The sequence below is a fragment of the Microcaecilia unicolor genome, chromosome 3 (genome assembly GCF_901765095.1).
Source record: "Microcaecilia unicolor chromosome 3, aMicUni1.1, whole genome shotgun sequence".
Taxonomy (NCBI): Eukaryota; Metazoa; Chordata; class Amphibia; order Gymnophiona; family Siphonopidae; genus Microcaecilia; species Microcaecilia unicolor.
Genome location: NC_044033.1, coordinates 235,110,238 through 235,135,379, shown reverse-complemented (window position 1 = coordinate 235,135,379; position 25,142 = coordinate 235,110,238). Strand labels below are relative to the sequence as shown.

Here is a 25,142-nt window from a genome sequence, read left to right as displayed (position 1 = left end):
CCCCTGTCTGATAAAGGGGTTGAGGCCTCCGGAAGCAAACGCCCTCGGGTGGAATTCCAGGCCCTAGAGGACTCTGTCTCCTCTGATGTAGATGAGGGCAGCGTATCTGAGTTCTCCCAACGGTTCTTTGGGGATTCCTTGGAGGAGACGGATTCCCGCTCGGATGGAGCGGATGACCCCTCTGCAGCGCGGATCTTTCGCTCAGAGGATTTGCCCAACCTGTTAGTGCAGGCCATGAGCATTTTGAAGATTTCCTCTCCGGAGGACATCTCTCCCTCAGCCTCTGTTGGCTCCGCCATTATGCTGGGGACGAAGCGCCCGCCTAGAACCTTCCATGTGCATGAGGCCATGCACACTTTGATTTCAGCTCAATGGGATGTCCCAGAAGCAAGCCTCAAAGTGGCTAGGGCTATGTCCCGCCTCTATCCTCTGCCTGAAGGTGAATGGGAGGCCTTTCTTTGGCCTACCGTGGATTCTTTAATCACTGCGGTGACTAAGAAAACGGCATTGCCGGTGGAAGGTGGCACGGCCCTAAAGGACGCCCAAGACAGAAGATTGGAGGCGGCCTTAAGGTCGTCCTTCGAGGCGGCTGCTTTAAGTTTGCAGGCCTCAGTTTGCGGCTCCTATGTGGCCAGGGCGTGCCTGACGATTGTGCAGCGGGCTTCCCCCTCAGATCCTTCCTTGAGGGCTGATTGGCTGGCCCTGGAATCGGGCTTGGCTTATTTGGCAGACTTGCTGTATGATGTCTTGAGAGCCTCAGCTAAAGGTATGGCTCAGACAGTCTCTGCGCGGTGGTGGCTTTGGCTGAAGCATTGGTCTGCGGACCACGCCTCTAAGTCTCGCCTGGCTAAGTTGCCTTTTAAGGGCAAGCTGCTTTTTGGGGTCAAGCTGGACAAAATTGTGACCAATCTCGGCACGTCTAAGGGCAAGAGGTTACCAGAGGTCAGGGCTCGGGCCAGTGGTGCTCGCCCAGGTTCCTCCAAAGGACGGTTTCAGGAAGCCCGTCGGTATCGCCCGGGCAAGTCGGGCTCCTGTGCCCCCTCTTCCTTCAAGAGGAACTTCTCCTCCAAGCAGCATTCCTTTCGCAGAGACTGCCGTCCCGGAGGTGCTTCCTCCAGTCCTCCCCCAGGGTCTCGTACCCAATGACGGGGCCCTGGTCCATGGCCCAGTGCAGATTGGAGGACGCCTGTCCTCGTTTCTGGGTGAGTGGACCAGGGTAACTTCAGACGCTTGGGTGCTGGAAGTCATCAGAGATGGCTACAAGCTAGAGTTCTGCCGACCCTTAAGAGACAGGTTTGTACTCTCTCCCTGCAAGTCTCCGGTCAAAGCTGTGGCAGTGCAGCAGACTTTGGACAATCTGATCCGCCTGGGTGCGGTCGTTCCAGTGCCAGAAGATCAGTTTGGCAAGGGACATTACTCCATTTACTTTGTGGTACCAAAGAAAGGAGGTTCTGTTCGGCCTATCCTCGACCTCAAAGGGGTCAATCGGGCCTTGAAAGTTCGGCACTTCCGAATGGAGACTCTCCGCTCTGTTATAGCGGCAGTGAAGGCAGGGGAGTTCCTGGCATCCTTGGACATCAAGGAAGCTTACCTGCATATTCCCATCTGGCCTCCTCATCAACGCTTTCTGCGTTTTGCAGTCCTGGGCCGACACTTCCAGTTCAGAGCCCTCCCGTTCAGGTTGGCTACTGCTCCGCGGACCTTCTCCAAAGTAATGGTGGTCATCGCGGCCTTCCTACGAAAGGAAGGAGTACAAGTCCATCCTTATCTGGACGACTGGTTGATCCGAGCCCCCTCTTATGCAGAGTGTGGCAGAGCTGTAGACCGGGTGATTGCTCTTCTGAGCTCCCTGGGGTGGATCATCAACTGGGAGAAAAGCCAGCTGCGCCCGACTCAGTCCCTGGAATATCTGGGAGTTCGTTTCGACACCCAAGTGGGCAGAGTGTTCCTGCCGGACAATCGAATTGTCAAGCTTCAGGCTCAGGTGGACCAGTTCCTAGTAGCCTCTCCTCTTCGGGCTTGGGACTATGTGCAGCTGTTGGGCTCTATGACGGCCACGATGGAAGTAGTGCCCTGGGCCAGGGCTCATATGAGACCACTACAACTCTCTCTGCTGCAGCGCTGGACTCCAGTGTCGGAGGATTACGCTGTGCGCCTTCCCTTGGACCTAGCGGTGCGCAAGGCGCTGAGCTGGTGGCTGAGGACAGACAAGTTGTCCGCAGGGATGCCTCTTTTGACCCCGGAGTGGGTTGTCGTCACGACGGACGCCTCTTTGACGGGCTGGGGAGCCCATTGCTTGGGAAGGACAGCGCAGGGGCTCTGGTCTCCTGCAGAGGCAAAGTGGTCTATCAACCTCCTGGAACTCAGAGCCATTCGGTTGGCGCTTTTGGAGTTTCTCCCGGTACTGGCGTTGAAGCCAGTACGGGTCCTGTCGGACAATGCCACAGCTGTGGCCTATGTCAGTCGCCAGGGAGGTACCAAGAGCGCCCCTCTAGCCAAGGAGGCCATGAATCTGTGCCAGTGGGCGGAAGCGAACCTGGAACAGCTGTCGGCGGCCCACATTGCTGGAGTCATGAATGTCAAGGCGGACTTTCTCAGTCGCCATACCTTGGATCCCGGAGAGTGGCAGCTATCGGCTCAGGCGTTCTTGGACATCACGAAGCGCTGGGGCCAGCCGAGCCTAGATCTGATGGCGTCATCGGCCAATTGCCAAGTGCCGCGCTTTTTCAGCAGAGGATGGGACCCTCGATCTCTGGGAGTAGATGCTCTTCTCCAACAGTGGCCGACACAGGAGCTTCTCTATGTGTTCCCGCCCTGGCCCATGTTGGGCAGGGTGCTAGACCGGGTGGCAAAGCATCCGGGCCGGGTAATCCTGGTGGGTCCGGACTGGCCCAGACATCCCTGGTATGCGGACTTGATCAGGCTCTCAGTGGACGGACCTCTGCGACTGCCAGCGGAGCAGGGCCTGTTGCATCAGGGTCCCATGGTGATGGAGGATCCCTCCCCCTTTGGTCTTACGGCCTGGCTATTGAGCGGCAGCGTCCGAGGAAGAAAGGCTTCTCAGACAAGGTCATCGCCACTATGCTGAGAGCGAGGAAGCGCTCTACTTCTACTGCTTACGCCAGGGTTTGGCGTACCTTTGCATCATGGTGTGAGGCAGGCTCCCTTTCTCCCTTCACTGCTCCAATTTCTTCAGTGTTGGCGTTCCTGCAAGAAGGTCTGGAGAAAGGCCTGTCGCTCAGTTCCCTTAAAGTCCAGGTAGCGGCTCTGGCTTGCTTCAGGGGCCGCCTGAAGGGTGCTTCCCTGGCTTCGCAGCCAAATGTGGTGCGCTTTCTCAAGGGAGTTAATCACCTGCACCCTCCTCTGCACTCAGTGGTACCTGCGTGGAATCTCAATCTGGTGCTAAGAGCCTTGCAGAAGCCGCCTTTTGAACCCTTGTCGAGGGCATCTCTGAAAGACCTGACGTTGAAAGCAGTCTTTTTGGTGGCTATCACTTCAGCCAGAAGAGTTTCCGAGCTCCAGGCGCTATCATGTCGAGAGCCCTTTCTGCAGTTCACTGAGGCAGGAGTGTCTATTCGCACAGTGCCTTCCTTCCTGCCCAAGATTGTTTCTCGCTTCCATGTGAATCAGCAGCTCTGTCTCCCATCCTTTCGTAGGGAGGACTACCCAGAGGAGTACTCTGCTCTCAAATATCTAGATGTGAGACGAGTCATCATCAGATACTTGGAAGTGACCAATGATTTCTGGAAGTCGGATCATCTGTTTGTCCTGTTTGCAGGTCCTCGTAAGGGTCTGCAGGCTGCTTATCCCCCTCCAAACCCTGCTCCCAAATTCCCCCAAGCTCTTACACCAACTATAAACCGTTTCTTACCCCTTAATCATCCCAAAATCACTCTCCACACACCTCCTCCCCTGCCCAAACGAACCTCACACCTCCCAAACACTGTAAAACACCTCACTTACTGCTCCCAGCCATCCCCTCCCTCCGATTTCAACTCTCAAACAACCCACTCCCACACACTCCTCACTCACCCGCCCCTTTTCCCGAAACACCCGTCACCTCTCCGTTTTCACGGCCCACTTTACCCACAAACCGCCAGCTCCAATACTCCTTCCCTATATCGCTCCCCTTCCGAACTTCTCTCAATCCGTGCTGTTTCTCTATCACAGAATAATGTGGACTCTTAGAAAGTTATACACTGCTGGTCTAACCTCCTGTAAATTATGTTGGCACTGCCATTCTCAAATTAGTACTCTTATTCATATGATTTATGAATGCCCATTAATTCACCTCTTCTCAGGGCCGTGCCTAGGGTCTCTGGCGCTCCCTGCAGTTGGCCCCGCCCCCGAAAACGATCGCTACACTACCCGCCCTCTTCTCCCCAGATCCTTTTCCTTTTTTTTTGTTTAAATTTACCTCTGTCCGGCGGCAGCGTAGCGTTAGTGAGAAGGAGGTGGCGCTCCCCCGCCCCGACGTGTCAGTCTTCCCTTCGCTCAGTGTCCCGCCTTCTTCTGACATCATTTCTGATGTCAGAAGAAGGCGGAACTGAGTGAAGGGAAGACTGACACGTCAGGGCGGGGGAGCGCCACCTCCTTCTCACTGACGCTACGCCGCCGGACAGAGGTAAATTTAAACCAAAAAAAAAAGGAAAAGGATCTGGGGAGAAGAGGGCGAGGTAAGCATGGTGCGGCGGGGCGCCCCCCAGAGGATGGCACACTCCTGCCATGCTTACCTCGCTTACCGTGTTGGCACGGCCCTGCCTCTTCTGGTCTAATATTTGGGACATTATGAGTAAAAAGTTTCAATTTAACCACTCATTAACTAGCTCTATAGTGCTTTTCAAATCTTGTTCTCCTCTTCTTCTCACTGACAACCAAAAACCACTCTTCGATATACTAATAACTATTGATCAACAATTAATACTAAGTAATTGGAAAAATTACAAACTTTTAAATAAGCATTTCTGGTGGCAATGAGTTTTATTAAACCACAAATATGAATTAGCAGCTGCCACCTTAAACGGTTCTCTTTATAAAAAATACTTAATCTGGGAACCTCTCACTGAATATATGAAGTCTTTTGTTCCAATTAAATAACGTGGTTGCTATTACTCTTAGAAACAAGAAGTAGATGGCTTTTATAATGTTAACAACAAGCATTTCTCTCTCTACCTTTCCTTTTTGTATTACATGCCTCTGAATGTACTTGAATTGTATTTACACACTGTTTTCTGTGCTTATTATTGCAATGTTATAACTTTAAAACTTCAATACAATTTCATGGAAAAGAAAATCTATCCTTACATAAGCACCATCTTTGCAACTGGGAATGTGAATGGTAGAAGATCAGCAGCAGTAACCATCAAAGTCTATTTAAGGATTACCGTCCCCTTAACATGTTACAATTTTAACCTATGTTATAAATTTTAATGCAATTAATTGCCCCAGCTTGACCTTCCCCTCCTATTTACACAACACCTTACCACTCGACCTCCATTTTGATTGATTTCTTTCTTAATCTTGTATACTTAATCTTATCATGTCAACCCACTCTCTATGTAACAACAATTGTAACTTCTACTCTGGAATGGCGAATGCCATAACGGAGCATTGTAAGCCACATTGAGCCTGCAAATAGGTAGGAAAATGTGGGATACAAATGCAACAACTAATAATTTACTCATTTATTGGTCAACTGTCCTGCTGCATCCTGAGGTCAACACGGCAGCAACAGAAGGTTTGTCTCTTTGCAGATGATACCAAACCTGTAATAGGGTGGACACCCTGGAGGGTGTGGATAGCATGAGAAAGGATCTAGCGAAACTTGAAGAATGGTCTGAAAATTGGCAACTAAGATTTAAGGCTAAGAAATGCAGAGTCATGTACTTGGTCTGCCCGTCTCGTCTTCCACCAGGGTCGCTTTACTCATACTACCCCTCTCCTCAAGACCCTTCACTGGCTCCCTATCCGTTTTCGCATCCTGTTCAAACTTCTTCTACTAACCTATAAATGTACTCACTCTGCTGCTCCCCAGTATCTCTCCACACTCGTCCTTCCCTACACCCCTTCTCGTGCACTCCGCTCCATGGATAAATCCTTCTTATCTGTTCCCTTCTCCACTACTGCCAACTCCAGACTTCGCGCCTTCTGTCTTGCTGCACCCTACGCCTGGAATAAATTTCCTGAGCCCCTATGTCTTGCCCCATCCTTGGCCACCTTTAAATCTAGACTGAAAGCCCACCTCTTTAACATTGCTTTTGACTCGTAACCACTTGTAACCACTCGCCTCCACCTACCCTCCTCTCTTCCTTCCCGTTCACATTAATTGATTTGATTTGCTTACTTTATTTATTTTTTGTCTATTAAATTGTAAGCTCTTTGAGCAGGGACTGTCTTTCTTCTATGTTTGTGCAACACTGCATACGCCTTGTAGCGCTATAGAAATGCTAAATAGTAGTAGTAGTAGTTGGTCACAAAAACCTAAGGGAATGGTACAGTATAGGGGGTGAAGAGATTCTGTGTATGAAAGAAGAGCAGGGTGATTGTGTCTGATGACCTTAAGGTGGCCAAACAGGTAGAAAATGTGACGCTCAAAGCCAGAAGGATACTCAGATGCATAAGGAGAGGAATGACCTGCAGGAAAAAAGAGGCAATAGTGCTGCAGGAAAAAAGAGGGGATAGTGCTGGGCAGACTTATACGGTCTGTGCCCTGAAAAAGACAGGTACAAATCAAGGTAAGGTATACACAAAAAATGGCACATGTGAGTTTATCTTGTTGGGCAGACTGGATGGACCATGCAGGTCTTTTTCTGCCGTCATCTACTATGTTAATATGCACTTTTACAAGTCTCTGCTGAGGCCCCCTTTACAATACTGTGTGCTACAATTCTGGAAACTGCACTTTTAGAAAGATACAAATAGGATGTAGTCGGTCCAGAGGGTGGCTACAAAATTGGTCTGCGGTCTCGATAATAAAACATTTTAGATCTGGTCCTTGGTGGTGTACAGGACATGGTGTGAGAGGTGACGGTGTTGGGTCCAATGGGAAACAGTGATCATAACATGATCAAGTATGAGCTACTATCTGGGATGAACCCACAAAGGAAATATACTGTAACTGCATTTAATTTTTGAAATGGTGACTATGATAAAATGAGGAAAATGGTTAACAAGAAACTAAAAGGATCAGCTGTAAAGGTTAGGACACTAACCAGCTTATTTTCAAAAGAGAAAAACGCCTATAGCGCAACCTAAATCGGGAGATAGACGTTTGTCTCGCAAAGGCTCCCAAATCGGTATAATCGAAAGATGATTTTGGGCGTTTCCAACTGCACTCCGTCGCAGGAACGAATAAAGTTGATGGGGGCATGTCGGAGGTGTAGTGGAGGCGGAACTGGGGTGTGGTTATCAGCCGAGGAGAGATGGGCGTCTTTAGCTGATAATCGAAAAAAAAGGCGTTTTTACCGCGATTTTGGGTCACTTTGTTTGGACCCTTTTTTTTCACGAACAAGTCCCAAAGAAGTGCTCCAACTGCCCAGATGACCACTGGAGGGAATCGGGGATGACCTCCCCGGACTCCCCAGTGGTCACTAACCCCCTCCCACCAAGAAAAACCCCACTTTAAAAACTTTTTTTCCAGCCTCTATGCCAACCTCAAATGCCGTACCCACCTCCATGACAGCAGAATGTGTTCGATCCTGTCACAGCCTTTCCCTGGGTCAGATGTGGCTCTTGGGTGCAGTACAGGGTCACATCAGCATTGCATTGTGGTGGATGTAGGGTATTGGGTTTCGTGATTTCATTAGCTTGTGTTACAGTCTCACGATGTTGGTAGTTGGTAGGCTCTTCTCCCATGGTGCTTTTCCCCCTGCCTACTGGGTCAGAGTGTGCCCTGTTGTGTTTCCTGTTGTAGTCCATGCGGTAGTGGCCATTTTTGTAAGCCAGTTTTGGATCCCTTTCCTGTGTTAGCCACGTTACAGAACTTAGTTCTTACCTTGAATGTGGCTGAAAGAGGGCATTGTACAGCATTCTGCCAGCTCTGACCTACTGCTAATCTCAGTACCAGGGAGACTCGTTGCCAGTGGGGCACAACCTCTGATCTGCAGTTAACTGTGAGTAAAGGCGGTTATTCCAATAAAGGACGTTTTCACAGAGATTAGTCTTCAGGTGTCAACTGGTGTGCCAATGTTATATAGCAGCAACCAGTCCTAGAGGCCAGCATGTACGCAGGTCCCTGGAGCACTTTTAGTGGGTACCGCAGTGCACTTCAGCCAGGTGGCCCCAGGCCCATCCCCCCCACCTGTAACACTTGTGCTGGTAAATGGGAGGCCTCCAAAACCCACTGTACCCACATGTAGGTGCCCCCTTCACCCCTAAGAGCTATGGTAGTGTTGTACATTTGTGGATAGTGGGTTTTGGGGGAGGGGGGTTGGGAGCTCAGCACCCGTGGTAAGGGAGCTATGCATGTGGGAGCTTTTTCTGCAGTCCACCGCACTGACCTATTGCTAAAAACAACAAACGCCCAGCTCAAAAACGTTCATTTTTTCGAAAATTCGGTTCGGCCCGCCCCTTCTCGGACCCGTTCTCGGAGATAAACGCCCATGGAGATAGGCGTTTCCATTCGATTATGCCCCTCCACATCAGGTGTGGACATTATTCAAAAATACCATTTTAGAAACCCAGTTCGGATGCATTCCATATATTTGCAAAGGTGGAAAGGAGAGAAAATGTCAGGCAGCATGGTTAAAAGATGAAGTAAAAAAAGATGCCATTACAACCAAAAGATTGTCCTTCAAAGAATGGAAAAGGGACCCAAATGAAGAAAATAAGAAGCAACATAAGCACTGGCAACTCAGATGCAGATTATTAATAGGCATACCCTACCGACCCAACTGAAATGCCTGAACCCTGCAACACTACGAAACCAAAGCACGTAATGGACATAACGTAACTCTTCCTGTATACGATTCCCTAATATGTCTGTTCCACATGAACCTCATTCTACCACAACATCACTGTGTAACTGTTTATACCGGAATTGGCAAATGCCTTTACCATACTATGTAAGCCACATTGAGCCTGCAAATAGGTGGGAAAATGTGGGATGCAAATGTAACAAATAAAATAAATAAAGAAGGCTAAAACAAAATATGAAGAGAAACTTGCCGAAGAGGCTAAAACTCACAGTAACAATTCTATCAGGTACATTAGAAGCAGAAAGCCTGTGAGGGAATCCATGGGACCGTTAGATCATGATAGAGCAAAGGGGGCGCTCAGGCAGGACAAGGCCATGGCGGAGAAATTGAATGAATTCTTTGCTTCTGTCTTTAAGGAAGATGTAAGAGATCTGCCTGTACAGGAAATGGTTTTCAAGGGTGATGATGCATAGCAACTGAAAGCAATCTCAGTGAACCTGGAAGAGGTACTGAGTCAAATTCACAAATTAAAGAGTAGTAAATCACCTGGACTAGATGGCATACATTCAAGGGTACTCAAAGAACTCAAGCATGAAATTGCTGATCTACTATTAGTAATATGTCACCTGTAGTTAAAATCATCCATAGTACCAGAAGATTGGAGGGTGGCCAATGTGATGCCCATTTTTTAAAAGGGTCTAGGGGTGATCCAGGACATTATAGACCAGTAAGCCTGACATTGGTGCTGGGCAAAATAGTGAAAACTATTATAAAGAATAAAATTACAGAACACATAGACAAACATGGTTTAAAGGGACAGAGTCAGCATGAGTTCAGCCAAGGGAAGTCTTGCCTCACCAATTTGCTTCATTTCATTGAAGGCATGAATAAACATGTGAATAAAGGTGAGCCGGTTGATGTAGTGTATCTAGATTTTCAGAAAGCTTTTGATAAAATTCCTCATGAAAGACTCCTGAGAAAATTAAAGAATCATGGGATAGGAGGCAAGATTCTGGTGTGGATTAGGAATTGGTTATTGGACAGAAAACAGAGGGTAGGCTTAAATGGTCGTTTTTTTCCATGGAGGAGGGTGAACAGTGGCATGCCACAGGGATCTGTACTGGGACTGGTGCTATTTAACATACTTATAAATGATATGGAAATCGGAACAGTGAGTGAGGTGATTACATTTGCTGATGATATGAAACTATTAAGGTTGTTAAAACACGTGTGGATTGTGAAATATTGCAGGAAGACCGTGGGAAATTGGAACAGTGGGTATCCAAATGGCAGATGAAATTTAATGTGGAGAAATGCAAGGTGATGCACATTGGAAAGAATAATCAGAATCATAGTTACCTGATGCTAGGGTCCACCTTGGGGGTCAGCATTCAAGAAAAGGATTTGGGTGTCATTGTAAATAATACGCTGAAAACTTCTGCTCAGTGTGCGGCAGTGACCACAAAAGCAAACAGGATGCTAGGAATTATTAGGAAAGGGATAGTGAATAAGACCAAAAATATTATAATGGCTTTGTATCACTCCATGGTGCATCCACACCTTGAGTATTGTGTTCAGTTATGGTCACTGTATCAGAAAAAAGATATAGTGGAATTAGAAAAGGTTCAAAGAAGAGCAACCAAAATAATAAAGGGGATGGAACTCATCTCATATGAGGAAAGGTTAAAGAGGTTTATTTGTTCCAAAAGTACTAAGACTAGAGGACACTCAAGGAAGTTACATGGAAATACTTTTAAAACAAACAGGAGGAAATATTTTTTCACTCAACGAATAGTTAAGATCTGAAACTCTTTTCCTTGAGGATGTTGTAATAACAGTTAGTACATCTGGGTTTAAAAAAGGTTTGGACAAATTCCTGGACGAAAAGTCCATAGTCTGCTATTGAGACAGACATGAGAGCAACAGCTTGCTCTGGGATTTGTAGAATGGAGTGTTGCCACGATTTGGGTTTCTGCCAGGTACTTGTGACCTGGCTTGGCCACTGTTTGGAAAACAGGATACTGGGTTAGATGGATCATAGGTCTGACCCATTATGGCTACTCTTATGTACTTAAGTACTCTTATGTAGGGAGAGTCATGAACCTCAACATGTATATAATGGAAGAGAGGCATGAGAGACGGGATATGATAGAGACTTTTAAATACCTCAGTGGTGTTAATATACAGGAGGTGAGACTTTTTCATATGAAGGAAACCTCTTTAACGAGAGGGCATAAAATGAAGTTAAGAGGAAATAGGCTTAGGACGAATCTGAAGAAATACTCTTTCACGGAAAAGGTGTTGGATGCATGGAATGGCCTCCTGGTGGAGGTTGTGGAGACGAAGACTGTGTCAAAGTTTAAGAAGGTGTGGGACAGACAAGTGGAATCTCTTAGGAGAACATAGTAACATAGTAAATGATGGCAGATAAAGACCCGTACAGTCCATCCAGTCTGTCCAACAAGATAAACTCATTTTTACATAGTAATTCCCTCTCCCTTTCTGTGTCAACATTTTGCCTGCAGCAAACTTCAGCAAAAGGCAATAATTCCTTTAAACCGCAATCCTATTCCTCCCATTCAGTGGCTATTATAACATATAGTACCTCATTCCTTCAACTCTCCCCTGCATTCCTCTTACAAAGGTGTCATTCTTTGTACGAATCCCTCACACTCGTCGCCAAGATGTGCTATGGATTTACAGCCTGTCTCACTGACACAGACTACTGTGGATTCTTTTGGATTCATAATAAGTAAATGAAAACCTTTATTAGAGGAGCTAAATTCTACAATGATTAGGATATATACAATGATTAGCTGTATACACACAATGATTAGCTGTATAAACAATCATTACATCACTGGTCTCTACATCTAAGCAATGCCAAGAGTTCTTAGACCAGGAAAAGAAGCAATACATATACTATACATACAACATCACTGGTCTCCATCATCCAGGCTCTTATCATCAGCTGGGGGGCCCGGTTCACAGCGAGAGCCAGGAGCTTTAGACCAGAAACAGATCCTCTGCGCAGTCCATACGTTACTCACAGATGAGCTCCCTCTCTGCTGTGACAAGCTCTCCCTTTTTATTAGGCTCCGAGCCCATGCCCAGAGCTAAGGAAAGTTACAGAATGCTTCTAAGGAAAATTACAGAATGCTTCTCTGCTTAGGTCTGTGGGAACATGGTCACATGCTTTCCCAAGCCCAGGTGGCCAAGCTGAACTTCCGAAAACAAATGCCATCCTCCCCTTCACATACCAAATTACTTAGAGCTGTGTCTTATCTTCTGCATTCCAACATGTTTTTTGTATTTACAAGAAAAGTTACTTTGGGTCAAAGACAGAGTTGAAAAACAATCTTTAAAATTCACTTCAATTACACATGTAATTGCCATTGTAGTGCTGACGAGAAGGAGTTAATGGTTAATGAGGATGGGCAGACTAGATGGGCCAAATGGCCTTTATCTGCCATCATGATTCTATGTTTCTTAAGGCAAGTAAAGGGATATTGCCCTCTGTGTGCTATTGATGGTCCCAGAAACAGGAAGTTACTTCAGAGCTGATATTACTTCTTGTAGCTGTGGTGCACACATCAGTAGTTTGCCTACAAATTCTTAAAGCAACTCATTAATTTTCCTGAATGAAACAAACCAAAGTATCAAATAGCTCAACTTAAAACTTACTGGAAAGAAAAAGGTGAATTCCTCTAACTGAACCCAAGCCAAAAAGAGAATAAAATAAACAGCTATACAACCTTTTCTGGCAGTCAAGATGCTGATACAGGATTTTGTTCCAGGGAACATCAGCTGCCAAGGTGTAACTTACTGTTTCTGGGACTGACAGAGCCAGCTGTGGAATGCACAGAGGAGTGTCCATGTGCCTTCCTTCAAGTTGCTGGTGCTGCTGCTAACATTGAGACCTGGGAAATGAGCCTGGCAAAGTAGCCAGGGACTAAGTGAGTGAGTGGGAGGGGGAGAAGAAAGGGAGACAAATGGGGGGGATGCAGGATGGTGGTTGTAGTAGCAAGGGGGGGTAGAGATGGGACAATGCTGGATGAAAGTGAAAGAGGCAGAAAAACAGGCAATATCAAATAAAGGTGCTATGGGAGGAGAGATGAGACAATATTGGATGGTACAGGAGAGAGACAGAGAGGCGTTGCTGGATGGTGAAGGAGTGAACTAAATTAAAATATCCCCTGACCTCTGGGTAGTGGTATATCCTGGAAAGGCTGGAAATCTCACTCGAATGCTCAGCTGCAATGCCTTCAATGACAGCACCCAGTGGTCCAGATGTTTTGCAGCTGTAGTTTGGGATCCCGGAGTCCATTCCTGACAATATATTCATGGCAATTGTATACGTTAAGAGTAAATTGTTGTAAGGTGTATAAATGTGGAATCCCAGTGTGAGGTTGGGTAAGAGCTCCGAGCTGTTGTTAATCTCCTCCACCGCAGACACAAAGGCCAGGAAGTTGTAATAGTTCAATGATACATGACTTTAAGGATAATAAATGACAGATAATATTAAATTAGCATCAAACTGAAAAATATAGAAACAGAGATATTGGTAGCAGACATGAGTGATGGGTTAAGATTAGGGATAAAAAAAAAAGGAAGGGTTCTTTTACTAAGCCAATTTGAGTTACCACCTGGCTACCGTGTGGCCCGTGCTGTAATTTCATTTTTTACATGTGCCTGCTGCACATGCCGGAAAATATTTTTATTTTCTGGCACGCGGGCGGTATCCAGGCAGTAATCAGCATTTTACACATACAGACCATTATCGCCCGGTTACCACATGAAACCTTACCACTAGGTCAATGGCTGGTGGTAAGGTCTCAGACCCAAAATGGACGTACGGCAATTTTCATTTTGCCGCATGTCCATTTTTGGCAAAAATTTTAAAAAGGCATTTTTTATAGGTGCACTGAAAAATGATTCTGCGCATGTCCAAAACATGCATCTACACTACCACAGGCCATTTTTCAGTGCGCCTTAGTAAAAGGGCCCTGGAGTTTGTTACTTATTTGTCTGCAAACATAATGGAGAAGTGCACACTTCAGGTTTAGCATAAAATAAGCATATGTCTTTCCTCTCTATCTATCTTCTTCCATGTTTTTCCTGTTCCTCAGCAGGCACATCTGCATCCTACCCACATACACACAGCCTTAATCACTGAAGTCTAACATCTCTGCTTCTCCGCCCAACCATGTCCATCTGACCCATTAAATAAACTCACCACTCAAGATTAAGCAGGGGCCAGAGGACTCTGATTCAGGAAGTGGCATCAGGGGGAAATGGCATGACTGGAGGTACCTGTGGATGTTCTCTACCCCACCAATAAAAATGAGACCATACCTATGATGGAACAACTGAAGTGTTAGCGGACGTTCCTATGCAATGCATTTGAAGATGTGTCCCATACTGTGAAGAGTTAGGAAATGTTGTAAGGGGGAGGGGAGGAGAAAGAGAAGAAAGCAGAAATGAAAGGAGAGAAAAGAAGGGGGTAAGAAGCACTGTTCCATCTAAGCTGAAAAGGTGTCCGCCAACTGCATTGCTACCAGTAAGGGGTGGTGCTTCAATGTTGTGTTTTCAATCTCCATGAACATGCAGGTTCCATAGACCACAAAACGTTCCTGTTCCTCATTACTGAAAACATGATAGTGAAACAGCACCTCCCACTGGAAGGACTGTAGATTGAGGACTCCTGCTCAGCTTAGAGGGAACAGTGGTAAGAAGGAGGAGGCCTTAAAAAGGAAAGGAAGAGGAGGTTAGGTGGGAGTGCGTGTAGGGAGGGAGAGATGGGAGAAGTGAACAAAAGAGAAGGAAAGCAGGAAGGGACAGAGTAGTACCTCCAAATCCCTCCACAATAGTCTTCCTAAATGCCAACACTTTTTGTACACACAATACCTCATACTCACACGACTCACACAAGTAACATTCAAAAAATGCACAGAAAATAGAACACAAGTGTTTGTGTGAGCTTTGCAAAATGTGACCAATCTCTGTAAGGAGGTTTCCGTGACTAGTGAATGGTGAAGTAAATTCAAAATTAATGACTATCTGTAATGCAAAAAGCCACAAAACACCCCCACCCGAAGGCTGCTTGCATTTTTTGATGGGTGCTTCAGATTTCCTGTCCTGCACTTTCTCTGATGCAAAAACACACAAAGCAGCATATGAAAATGAATTAGTGGTCACGTTTTCACAAAAAGACCACTAAGCCTCAACATGGTGAATCTGACAATTCTAAAGTTTCATGCAAAAGTTTATCTAACTCATTTTTCTAGGTTGCAATAACTGAGTTTATGCAAAATGTCAGAAAATTCACAGGAAAACCCATAGGTTAGTGCATCAGTGCCTGAAAACTCTTCACACAATCTTGTTTTTAGATTTAACTGGGTATTCAGGCACATAATTCACAGGTTATGTGCTGTCAAGTGCTGGATGTAATAATCTGTGAGTTAGACTGGTGTACTGAGCTTCAGCACAGCATTCTAATGCAAGCACAGGAAAGAACTTTACTCCCAATGCAGTTAATGACATACAAAGTATTGCTGTATTTTAAAAATGTAGAATGATAGAAAAGCAGCATACACTACAGATTGCTACATCAGGCGTGTTTGTCTCCCTTATTTTCAGGTGTCACTATTTTTCCAGATGGCAGCAGAATGCCTCCCCAAAGCATCCTGGTGGGTAGACATGGGTGTCTTGGCTCATATTGTTATGGATCAGTTAGCCTCCAGGGAGGGGGTGCCTGCCTCATTTGAAGTAAAGAATCTGGACCAAAGGAGAAGTTAAAAAAAAAAAACAGAAAAGTGCCAAAATTGAACTTTTTTTTTTTGCTAGGCAAAATGTTAGAAACTATTTTAAAGAATAAAATCATTGAACACAAAGATAAATATGGGTTAACGGGAAAGAGTCAACATGGATTCAGCCAAGGGAAGTGTTGCCTCACCAATTTGCTTTATTTCTTTGAATGTGTAAATAAACATGTGGATAAAGGTGAGCCAGTTGATGTAGTAACATAGTAGGTGGTGGCAGATCAAGACCTGTATGGTCTATTCAGTCTGCCCAGCAATATAAACTCATTACATATGGTATGAAGTGTTACATCACATGTATCCTTTCCATTAGATTTTCAGAAAACATTTGATTGTGAATAGTGGAGTCCCCCAGGGATCTGTCCTGGGACAGTGGTATTTAATTTGATTTATTAATGATCTGGAAATGGGAACACTGAGTGAGCTGATTACCTTTGCAGATAATACAAAAATATTCAAAGTTATTAAAATGCATACAGATTGTGAAAAAAATTGCAGGAAGACCTTAGGAAGTTGGAATACTGGGCATCCAAATGGCAGATAAGATTTAATGTGGATAAGTGCAAAGTGATGCACATTGGGAAGAATAATTCAAATCATAGTTATTTGATACTAGGTTCCATCCTAGGAGTCAGCATCCAAGAAAAAGATCTAGGTGTCATCATGGACAATACACTGAAATTATCTGCCCAGTGTAAGGCAGCAGCCAAATAAAGCAAGCAGAATGCTAGGATAGAAAATAAGACAAAGAATATTATAATATCTATGTATCGCTCCATGGTGCAATCACACTTTGATTATTATGTACAATTCTGGTCACCGTATCTTTAAACAGATATAGCAGAATTAGAAAAGATTCGAAGAAGGGAACCAAAATGATTAAGGGGATGGAACTTCTCTCTTATGAGGTAAAGACTCAGCTTGGAAAAGACACAGCTGAGGGGGGGGGTGAATATCATAGAGGTCTACTGAGTGGTGTAGAAGGGGTAAACATAAATACATTTTTTTGCTCTTTGGAAAAGTTCAGAGGCTAGGGGACAGTCAAGGAAGTTACATGGTACTAATCTTTTTTTACTCAACAAATAGTTAAGATCTGGAACTCATTGGTTGAAGATTTTGTATCAGCGGTTAGTGTCTCTAGGTTTAAAAAATGGTAACACATGTTCCAAGAGATAAAGTCCAAAGTCTGCTATTGGGAATGGCATGGCTAAGCCACTGCTTGTCCCTGGGATCAATAGCATGAATTTTAGAATGATTTGGGATTCTGTCAGGTACTTATGACCTGAATTGTCCATTGCTGGAAGCAGGATATTGAGCTAGATGGACCACTGGTCTGACCCAGTATGGCTAGTCTTATGCTCTTAATTGAAATACAAGGTGTAATCAGCAGACTATCTAGCAATAACTAATCTGCTGAAACAGAGACATACATACATAGTAACATAGTAGATGACGGCAGAAAAAAGACCTGCACGGTCCATCCAGTTTGCCCAACAAGACAACTCATGTGTATACCCTACTTTGATTTGTACCTGTGCTCTTCAGGGCACAGACCGTATAAGTCTGCCCAGCACTATCCCCGCCTCCCAACCACCAGCTCTGGCACAGACCGTATAACAATATGTATAATGTCATTAAAAGACATGAAAAGGGAAAAGGGAATTTCAACTACTGCAGTAAGGAGGTATTCAGATGTATCCTTGAAGTTAGAATCAGTAAAAGCTCATTGATTAAGATTTTAGGGAATTATTGTGCTCAGAAGTTCAGTGATATAGCAGAGAAGAGTTTTCTTATTATCCAGTACATATGGGGTTGGAGAATAGAGTACTGATGGAAGACAAAGTGGAGCAAAATGTAATATAAAAGAAATTCAGAGACAACTAGAATGTGGAAACAGGGAATTAACTTTGTGAAGGTTAAATTGAACACAGTTTTTCTATGATTATTTTGAGAAGAAAAGTATAGACAGAAAAAGATTAAAGTCCTAGCAGGTTATTTTTCCCCGGGGTAACTTTCAAAAGGAAAGCACTCATACTTTATCTGATAGAACTGGTAAAAAGTCCACAGGTTATATCTGCAGTTCATGCAGTGACAACCATAATAAAACTACAGGCATGTCTCAGATAGGAGCTAAACCATGATGCTACTTACATCCCTTGTACTTCAAATGAGGGAACAGTTGTGAAAGCTGGATAATAAGTTAGATACACAATTTCCACTGCTATAAGTCCCCCAATCATGATGTCCCCATCTCTATGATATCCTGGTTTTAGATTTATTGATACGTAGTTTCTAAGTGTACACTGACACTCAGCCGTCTTCCATAGGATGTCAGAGAGCATCAATACAATGAGAACCAGATGAGCATCCATCTTTAACATTGTTGAAACAGCTTCTTCTGTGAGGATGTTCGCCCTTTCCACTCCAGTTATTACACTTGCGTATTGTGGGGATGATGCACAGTTCTTGATAGTGCTATCAAATCGGATGTTTGAATGATAGGCAGAAAATATTAAGTATTAATTTGACCTCTGCATTTATACACTAAGGGAATGAGGAAAGAAAGTGAAATTATGATGCTTACGGTGAGGTGATCGCTCTATTTCTAGCTGAGCTTGAAACCTGTGAGGACACTGTGTGGTCTCTGTTGGGTTCTTCTGCTCCTGACATCAGCCTTAAGGGATATCTGCTCCTGACATCTGCATTTAGCATGAAATATAGGTTGTTTCTTTTTAGTAAAGTATTATCTTATGGATCCTGTGTTATCATTAACATAAAGACAAATATTAATTTGATTGAAATGCTTGTGCAGGACACAATGTAATAACATAATAGCCTAACAGAAACAGATGAAATGGGCTATCCACAATGCAGGTTCCCTTGTAAATGTGTAATCAAACTACAGTAGTCAAATATGTCTTTTTTGAACCTTCCTACCTTTCTACACTTGTTTCTTCTGGGTGGACTTCAGCCCCAATACTATGTGCTCCCATTGTATTAGGGAAGTTTTCTGTTCTCTTGTCTGTGTACATTGTATAAAGTAATGTTACTGAACTGAGACATGTCAGCTTAGATTCTTGAAGTTGTTCTTCTTATATCCCATTCTCTTACTTGTCACCGGTTTTGTGGACTGGAGTAGTATTTGCCTAAAGATGTTATTCTTGGTTTGTTGTTTTCTTTTTTTGTATATGCTTTTCAGTACAAGTGTATTTTGTTAAGATAAACTGGCATAAATAAAAAAATACAAAAAAATGTAAATGTGTCTAAATCTATTCATTTATTAAAACAAATAAACAATCCAAAAACAACACAAAAGAGAAAATCTGACTATAGTTGAGCCCCCATTTTCTCAGAGAGCTCAGTGTAACTGTACCTCTTACATTAAGGGTCCAAAAAAACAGCAAGGCAAACAATCTGCAAACTCTAAGATGGAAAACAATGAAGCAGATCAGTGAAAAATATAAACAAACTTTATTAATAAAATAGCATATAGAGCATACTGCCCAACACAGGCCGTGTTTCGCCCAGCAGGGCTGCGTCAGGGGCTACTCAGTGATCCTTACTATAAACACTTTCTGGTAAATATGTGTACCAGTAACAATTACTTCAGAAAAATAGCTGTGTTGCTCGCTTTGCACACTGGGAAATGGAGTTTTCTATCTCAAGGCGTTTCCCTCACTTGTTACCATCTCCGCAAGATTTGGGAAACTACAGTTCCTGTTGGACACTGTACCAGTAGCCCACACTGTGGGTGCACTCAGAAGCTTTGAGTAGCCCCTGACACAGCCCTGCTGGGCAAAATACGGCCTGTAACGGGCAGTATACTCTATATGCTATTTTATTAATAAAGTTTGTTTACATTTTCCACTGATCTACTTCGTTGTTTTCCCTCTTACATTAAGTCCTTAGGACTAGATTCTATATATGGTACCTAAAAAATCAGCACCAAAACTATTTCCACCTAGGCGTGTTCAGTAAACCACACCTTGATTTAGGTGTAGTTTATGGAATACACCTAGCAGGTTTATAGAATATGCCTAGCGGCTATACCTGCACCTAACTCCAGGCATGGCCACTTACGTCAAATAAAACTTGGTGTAAATAACAGCGCCTAAGGTAGGCCCAGAGCAGGGGTATTCTATAACCCTGTGTGTAGAGTTTTGGAATGCCAAAGCCCGCCCACTCCATACCCAAGGCCATGCCCCCTTTTTCAAGCAGCAAAGAAGAGCGGGTCAAATAGTATAAAAAATACAGCAACAAAAAGAAGCACAAAAGGGCCTTCAGAACTGGAACAATGGTACAATGTTTAATGAAATTGACCCAACAAGGGATCGAGATAAATATTCCTTAAAGACCTTACAGTTTCAATCTGATTGTACCAAATGATTCCAAGATCAGTGATGATGTTCTAAAGAACCGTTTTGGAATCTTAGGTAAAATGTACCGGACACTTCCGGAAAGCCACAGTGAGGTTCTGATAAAACCGCCAAAAAAGCATTTGGTACAATTAGATCGAAACTGTAAGATCTTTAAGGAATATTTATTATGCCCTCTTTTTGACAGCGCATATTAGAATTTACACACATCATTTTCCAGAATACGCTTTGTAGGTTGTGGGAACTTTTTACCAAGCTGTGGTAAAAAAGGCCCTGTGATAGCAGCATCAGCCATTTTTTCCTCGCTCCAAGGCCCTTTTTACTGCATTGGGTAAAAAGCCCGAAAAGCACATGGCCATACGATAAGCTTGCACTTACTGTGTGGCCATGTGGGGGGGCACTTACCGTCATCAAGTAAGGTGAAAGTAAGGGCTCCCACGCTATCCCAGCAGCAACCAGGCAGTGATCACCACTGGGTAACCCCTCGAGGTATATATTTTTAAAAATCCAGCAGCACCAAAAATGGTTCACGTTAAAGGCAGAACTACCACCGGCAGCTGCGTTGGGTGGGTGGTAATTCCAGGTTGCTACGTGTCAACCCTTTAGTAAAAGGGCCCCTGTGTACGTAAATTCTAATTAATGCCAATGACTGGATTTGTGCATGCAATTTCGGTCGTGCTATATAGAATCCAGTGATTAATATGAAACTAAAAAAAAAAATCCAAATTAAATAGAAATAAAACTTATAATACACTCATTTACCTCATTCTCATTGTTTTCTTAGCATTTTTGGTACAAGAATCTACCCCTTTTTTATTTATTTTTGTGATGGGTTTCACTATCTTGCTGGCACTGCCACATTCACATTTCTTATTTAAGAGTCTGAAGTGATAGAGACTGTCTAGATTGACCTCCTTTGTTTTAGTGGCATTCCTGCCAGATGGCAGTGATGTAGCTTCACTTTCTTTTGCCAACATCCCTTTTGTTAACAGCTTTATTATTTTCAGTCCTTTCATTGCCTTCAAAGAGACTCATATGTGTGTTTCTATATTTTTCTTATTCTGTCCTTTTCATGAATTTAGAATGTGCCCAAACTAGAGCAGAACAAAGCATTACTCAGACTCTATGTTGTCAACCACTTTACATGGCTCAAATGAGGAATTCAGCCCAAATTCCAGGGGGTAGGGTGCAGTGGCGTAGGAAGGGGGGGCGGGAGGGGCGGTCCGCCCCGGATGCACGCGCTCAGTGGGTGCCGGCCCCACTGGTTCCCTGCTCCCTCTGCCCCGGAACAGGTTACTTCCTGTTCTGAGGCAGAGAGAGCAGGGAACCAGCGGGGCCGACGCAGCTCCGAGTGACATGCACTCAGGGCGGATCGGCCCTCCCGCAGGTAAGAATACGGTCCTGGGGGGGGGGTTGCGCTCCGAGGGGTGCGCCACAGAGGGGGGGGTCACGCCGTGCTGCACCCCGGGGGGGGGGGGTGCGCAGTGGCGACCCGCCCCGGGTGCCATTAGCCCTCGCTACGGCGCTGGTAGGGTGATAACTTCTTTATCCATTTGCCTCGATAAATGACTTTTGATAAATTGCTCTTATTGTGTGTGTATGGTTGTGGTGATGGTGGTGGTGGTGGTGGTGAGGAGGTGTTCTCTATCTCTAACTATAAGATCAGTTTCCAAATACCATTTACTCTGGATAAAGGGGCTATTGTAATGTTTATTTAAAAGTATTATGTCCAATTGTTGCTTTTAGAGGGTCATTCGGGGAGGGGGGGAAGAGGAGGATGATGTTGACCATGATTGAGGATTTTTATTGTAAAATCTCAGACTGGCTTTAGGATCTAAAAGATAATAAGGGAGGGGAACAGAAGATTGTAGATGTGCCTACACTTCCTAATACTCTTACACTCATCCTGGGGAAGGAGAGTTATTGGCTGCTTGAAGGATGGTTATAGGGAAGCAGATTGCTAGGGAGCAACAAATGTATGTGGGAAAGAAGTGTTCAGAAGTGGAAGCCTCCAGTGGTCAGATTTTGTTAAAACACTAGACCCAGACATTGCATATCTGGGATAGAGTTACCATACGTCTGGTTTTACCCAGACATGTCCTCTTTTTAAGAACACGGCCAGGCAACCAGGCGGATTTTGCCAGCCTGCCCATTTGACCGGATTTGTGGATGAACAGGCAGGCTGGTGGGCGGACAGGCAGGCGGACATCTTATCCTACCCTTCCCTCCTTTACCTTGGTGCCCTGGTGGTCTAGTGATCTCTTCGGGGCAGGAAAAAGCCTCCTCTTTCCTGTCCAGTGCGTCTGCAGACTATCTTTTTCCCGGCGCCGATTCAAAATGGCTATTGAGAGTTCAAGTGGCAGCCTTGCGAGACTTCCACAGACCAGTGACACCTCATCCCACACCCATGTTTGTCTAAGTAGTTGCTGTGCCAAAAGAAAGGAGAGAGGAAATGGGAAGATAGATATAATAATGTTCGCACTGGTTATAAATAATTGTGAACTGGTTTACTGGAAATGCCTGTGGATGAGGCCATTTTGTGTTGCCACACCAGGCTGGTAGAGATGGGCTGGCTTCTCCTCTGCTGCAGGTTCTGCATCATTCTCAGTATCTGACTGTTCCACCTCATCTCGAAGTAGCAGTCTCCAGCTATGGCAAGATTACAGAGCATGCAGCATTCCTTGAAGATGTCACATATCTTTTGGGGAGCTTATATAATGGTCCACTGCCTCTCCCTATGATCTGTCCAGATACTGGAAGCATGTTTCAAAGAGGCCAAAGGGCATCTCTAATATAGCCTTGGTTTGGCAGTGGCCCTATTGTACAGGTTCTCTGCCTTTTTTTGGCGTGCCACTATGTATGTCTTGAGCCACTTCCTTTGAGGGTAGTATCTATCATCAGTGTGGGAAAGGAATCAAAAGCAGACAGTCATGCTGGGAACCAAGTTACCCATTTCCAGGAAGAAAACTTTTTGGCATTCTTAGTTTTAAACTTACATCGAATAGGAGTGTAATATTTGTTGTCCTTCATTCTACCCAAAAATGTAGAGGGCCACAGAAGAAACAACAGAGGAGGTCAAATTCTGAAGGAAGCAAATTTTAGTGAAGACCTGACCTAATTACAGTCAATGATAAAAATTAAAATTTCATGACACATACAAAGACAAATGATACAAAAACAATCACAAAAATATGGTCATCATATGCTTGACACCTGTACAAGACTTGGGTCAGTTACACAGTCAAAATGGTGATGTATCCACATACTATAAAACAGACAATAAAAATCAGTCAATAATAGAGGTCTCCAGGATAGGACATGGGGCCCATTTACCAAGTGGTGGTAAAAGGTGGCCCATGGCGGCATCAGCACATGGGATTGCTGCACACTAAGGCCACCTTTTACTGCAGTGGGTAAAAGGGAATTTTCTGCCAGTAGGCAGCAAATAGCCGTACGCTACTCAAAAAATTGGCACACAGATAATAACTGCCGGAGCCCTTACCACCACCTCTTTCTCAAAATAAAGGCTTAGCAAGATTTAATATGTCAATTACTTCACTGAGGTACAAAAAACTACTGGGGGAAGGAGCCTCAGAACCCTCCCTCCACTTCTGCTTAACGGAAGAAATTTTGTTAGGACTTTTTAGGGTATGTTTACTTCACATGCATAACCCCCCCCCCCCCCCCCCAAGTATATCTTTGTTAAAACTTTAGTGAAAAATCAGCTTTCATTGATCCAGTGAGGTTCTGAGTAAGAAACGCATTATTAAGCTGAAATATCGTTCACACCTTGACACAGCCCTGTTTGGCGAAACTTTGGCCACAGTCGGTACAAGAGAAAGCTGTTGACTGTTTGAGATAAGTTTCCAAGTTTTTGTGTGTTAATCTATTACAAAAGTAATAGATTAACTTAAAAGCATTCACCATAATAATGCTTCCTGCAGTGCCAGCAAACGTTGACAAAAAAACACATCAGCAAAAGAACACATACTGTGTTGGTGTCTGTTTTTATCCAAACAGCATGATGACGTCAAAATGTGCGCAGGTAACTCATGCATAAAGTACTTAGGGGTCCTTTTACTAAGGTGCGCTGAAAAATGGCTTGCGGTATTGTAGGCATGGGTTTTGGGCTTGCTGATCCATTTTTCAGAGCGCCTGTAAAAAAGGCCTTTTTAAATTTTTTGCCAAAAATGGACGTGCAGCAAAATCAAAATTGTTGCATGTCCATTTTGGACCTGAGACCTTACCACCAGCCACTGACCTAGCAGTAAAGACTCACGCGGTAACTGGGCAGTAATGACCTACGCACGTCAAATGCCACTTGGCGCGTGTCCGATACGCGCGTCTGAAAATTATTTTTCGGATGCGCATATCGGACACGTGCCAAAAATGAAAACACCACAAGAGCCACGCAGTAGCCAGGTGATAACTCCATTTTGGCGCGCATTGGTTACGCGTAGACGCTTACGCGGCTTAGTAAAAGGGCCCCTCATGTATTAGCTTGGGACACGATATCAAAAAATGAGTAATGTCACTTAGAAACAGCAAGAATATATTACCACATTTGGTCTATCACAATACGATTCTCATAATCAAAATCAAAGCTGCCAAGATACCCAGTTCCAGAAAGGAGACGTGGCCATTCCAAAGCAGTGTAGTATTTGTAGTCCCTGATTCTATCCATTGAATTCAGTGTTGCAGATCCCATGATGTATCAGAATGAGGTTGGCCAGCTCCAGTGACTCCAAGTTCCATGGTTCCATGCAATGGATCTTGCATTCTTGAATTCAGCTTCCGTGATCTCGAGGTTGACTCCAGAGACTCTGGCACTAGGGGGCCATTTTACTAAGGCGCATAGGTGCCTACATGTGTACAACATGCATTAAATTAGAACTACCACCTGGCTACCATGCGCCCTGGGTGGCAATTCTAATTTTGATGTGCATCTAGAACGCGCAGCAAAAAAATAATTTCTATTTTCTACCATGTGGTGCTAAGCGGGCAGTAATTGGCAGTGTACATTTATTACC

The 25,142-nt window shown here is 44.5% G+C and overlaps 1 protein-coding gene across 1 annotated transcript in view; it reads right to left on the bottom strand.

Moving 5' to 3' along the window:
• LOC115464442 (vomeronasal type-2 receptor 26-like) overlaps nucleotides 1–24,820 on the bottom strand; it is a 50,965-nt gene extending 26,145 nt beyond the window's left edge. Inside the window, exons 1-3 of the mRNA XM_030194822.1 lie at nucleotides 24,672–24,820; nucleotides 22,624–22,761; nucleotides 13,117–13,408 (exon numbers count right to left, since the gene is read on the bottom strand). Of these exons, the coding sequence (XP_030050682.1) occupies nucleotides 13,117–13,408; nucleotides 22,624–22,761; nucleotides 24,672–24,820 (579 nt within the window). The remainder of the gene's footprint in view (nucleotides 1–13,116; nucleotides 13,409–22,623; nucleotides 22,762–24,671) is intronic.
• Nucleotides 24,821–25,142: the final 322 nt, after the last annotated feature.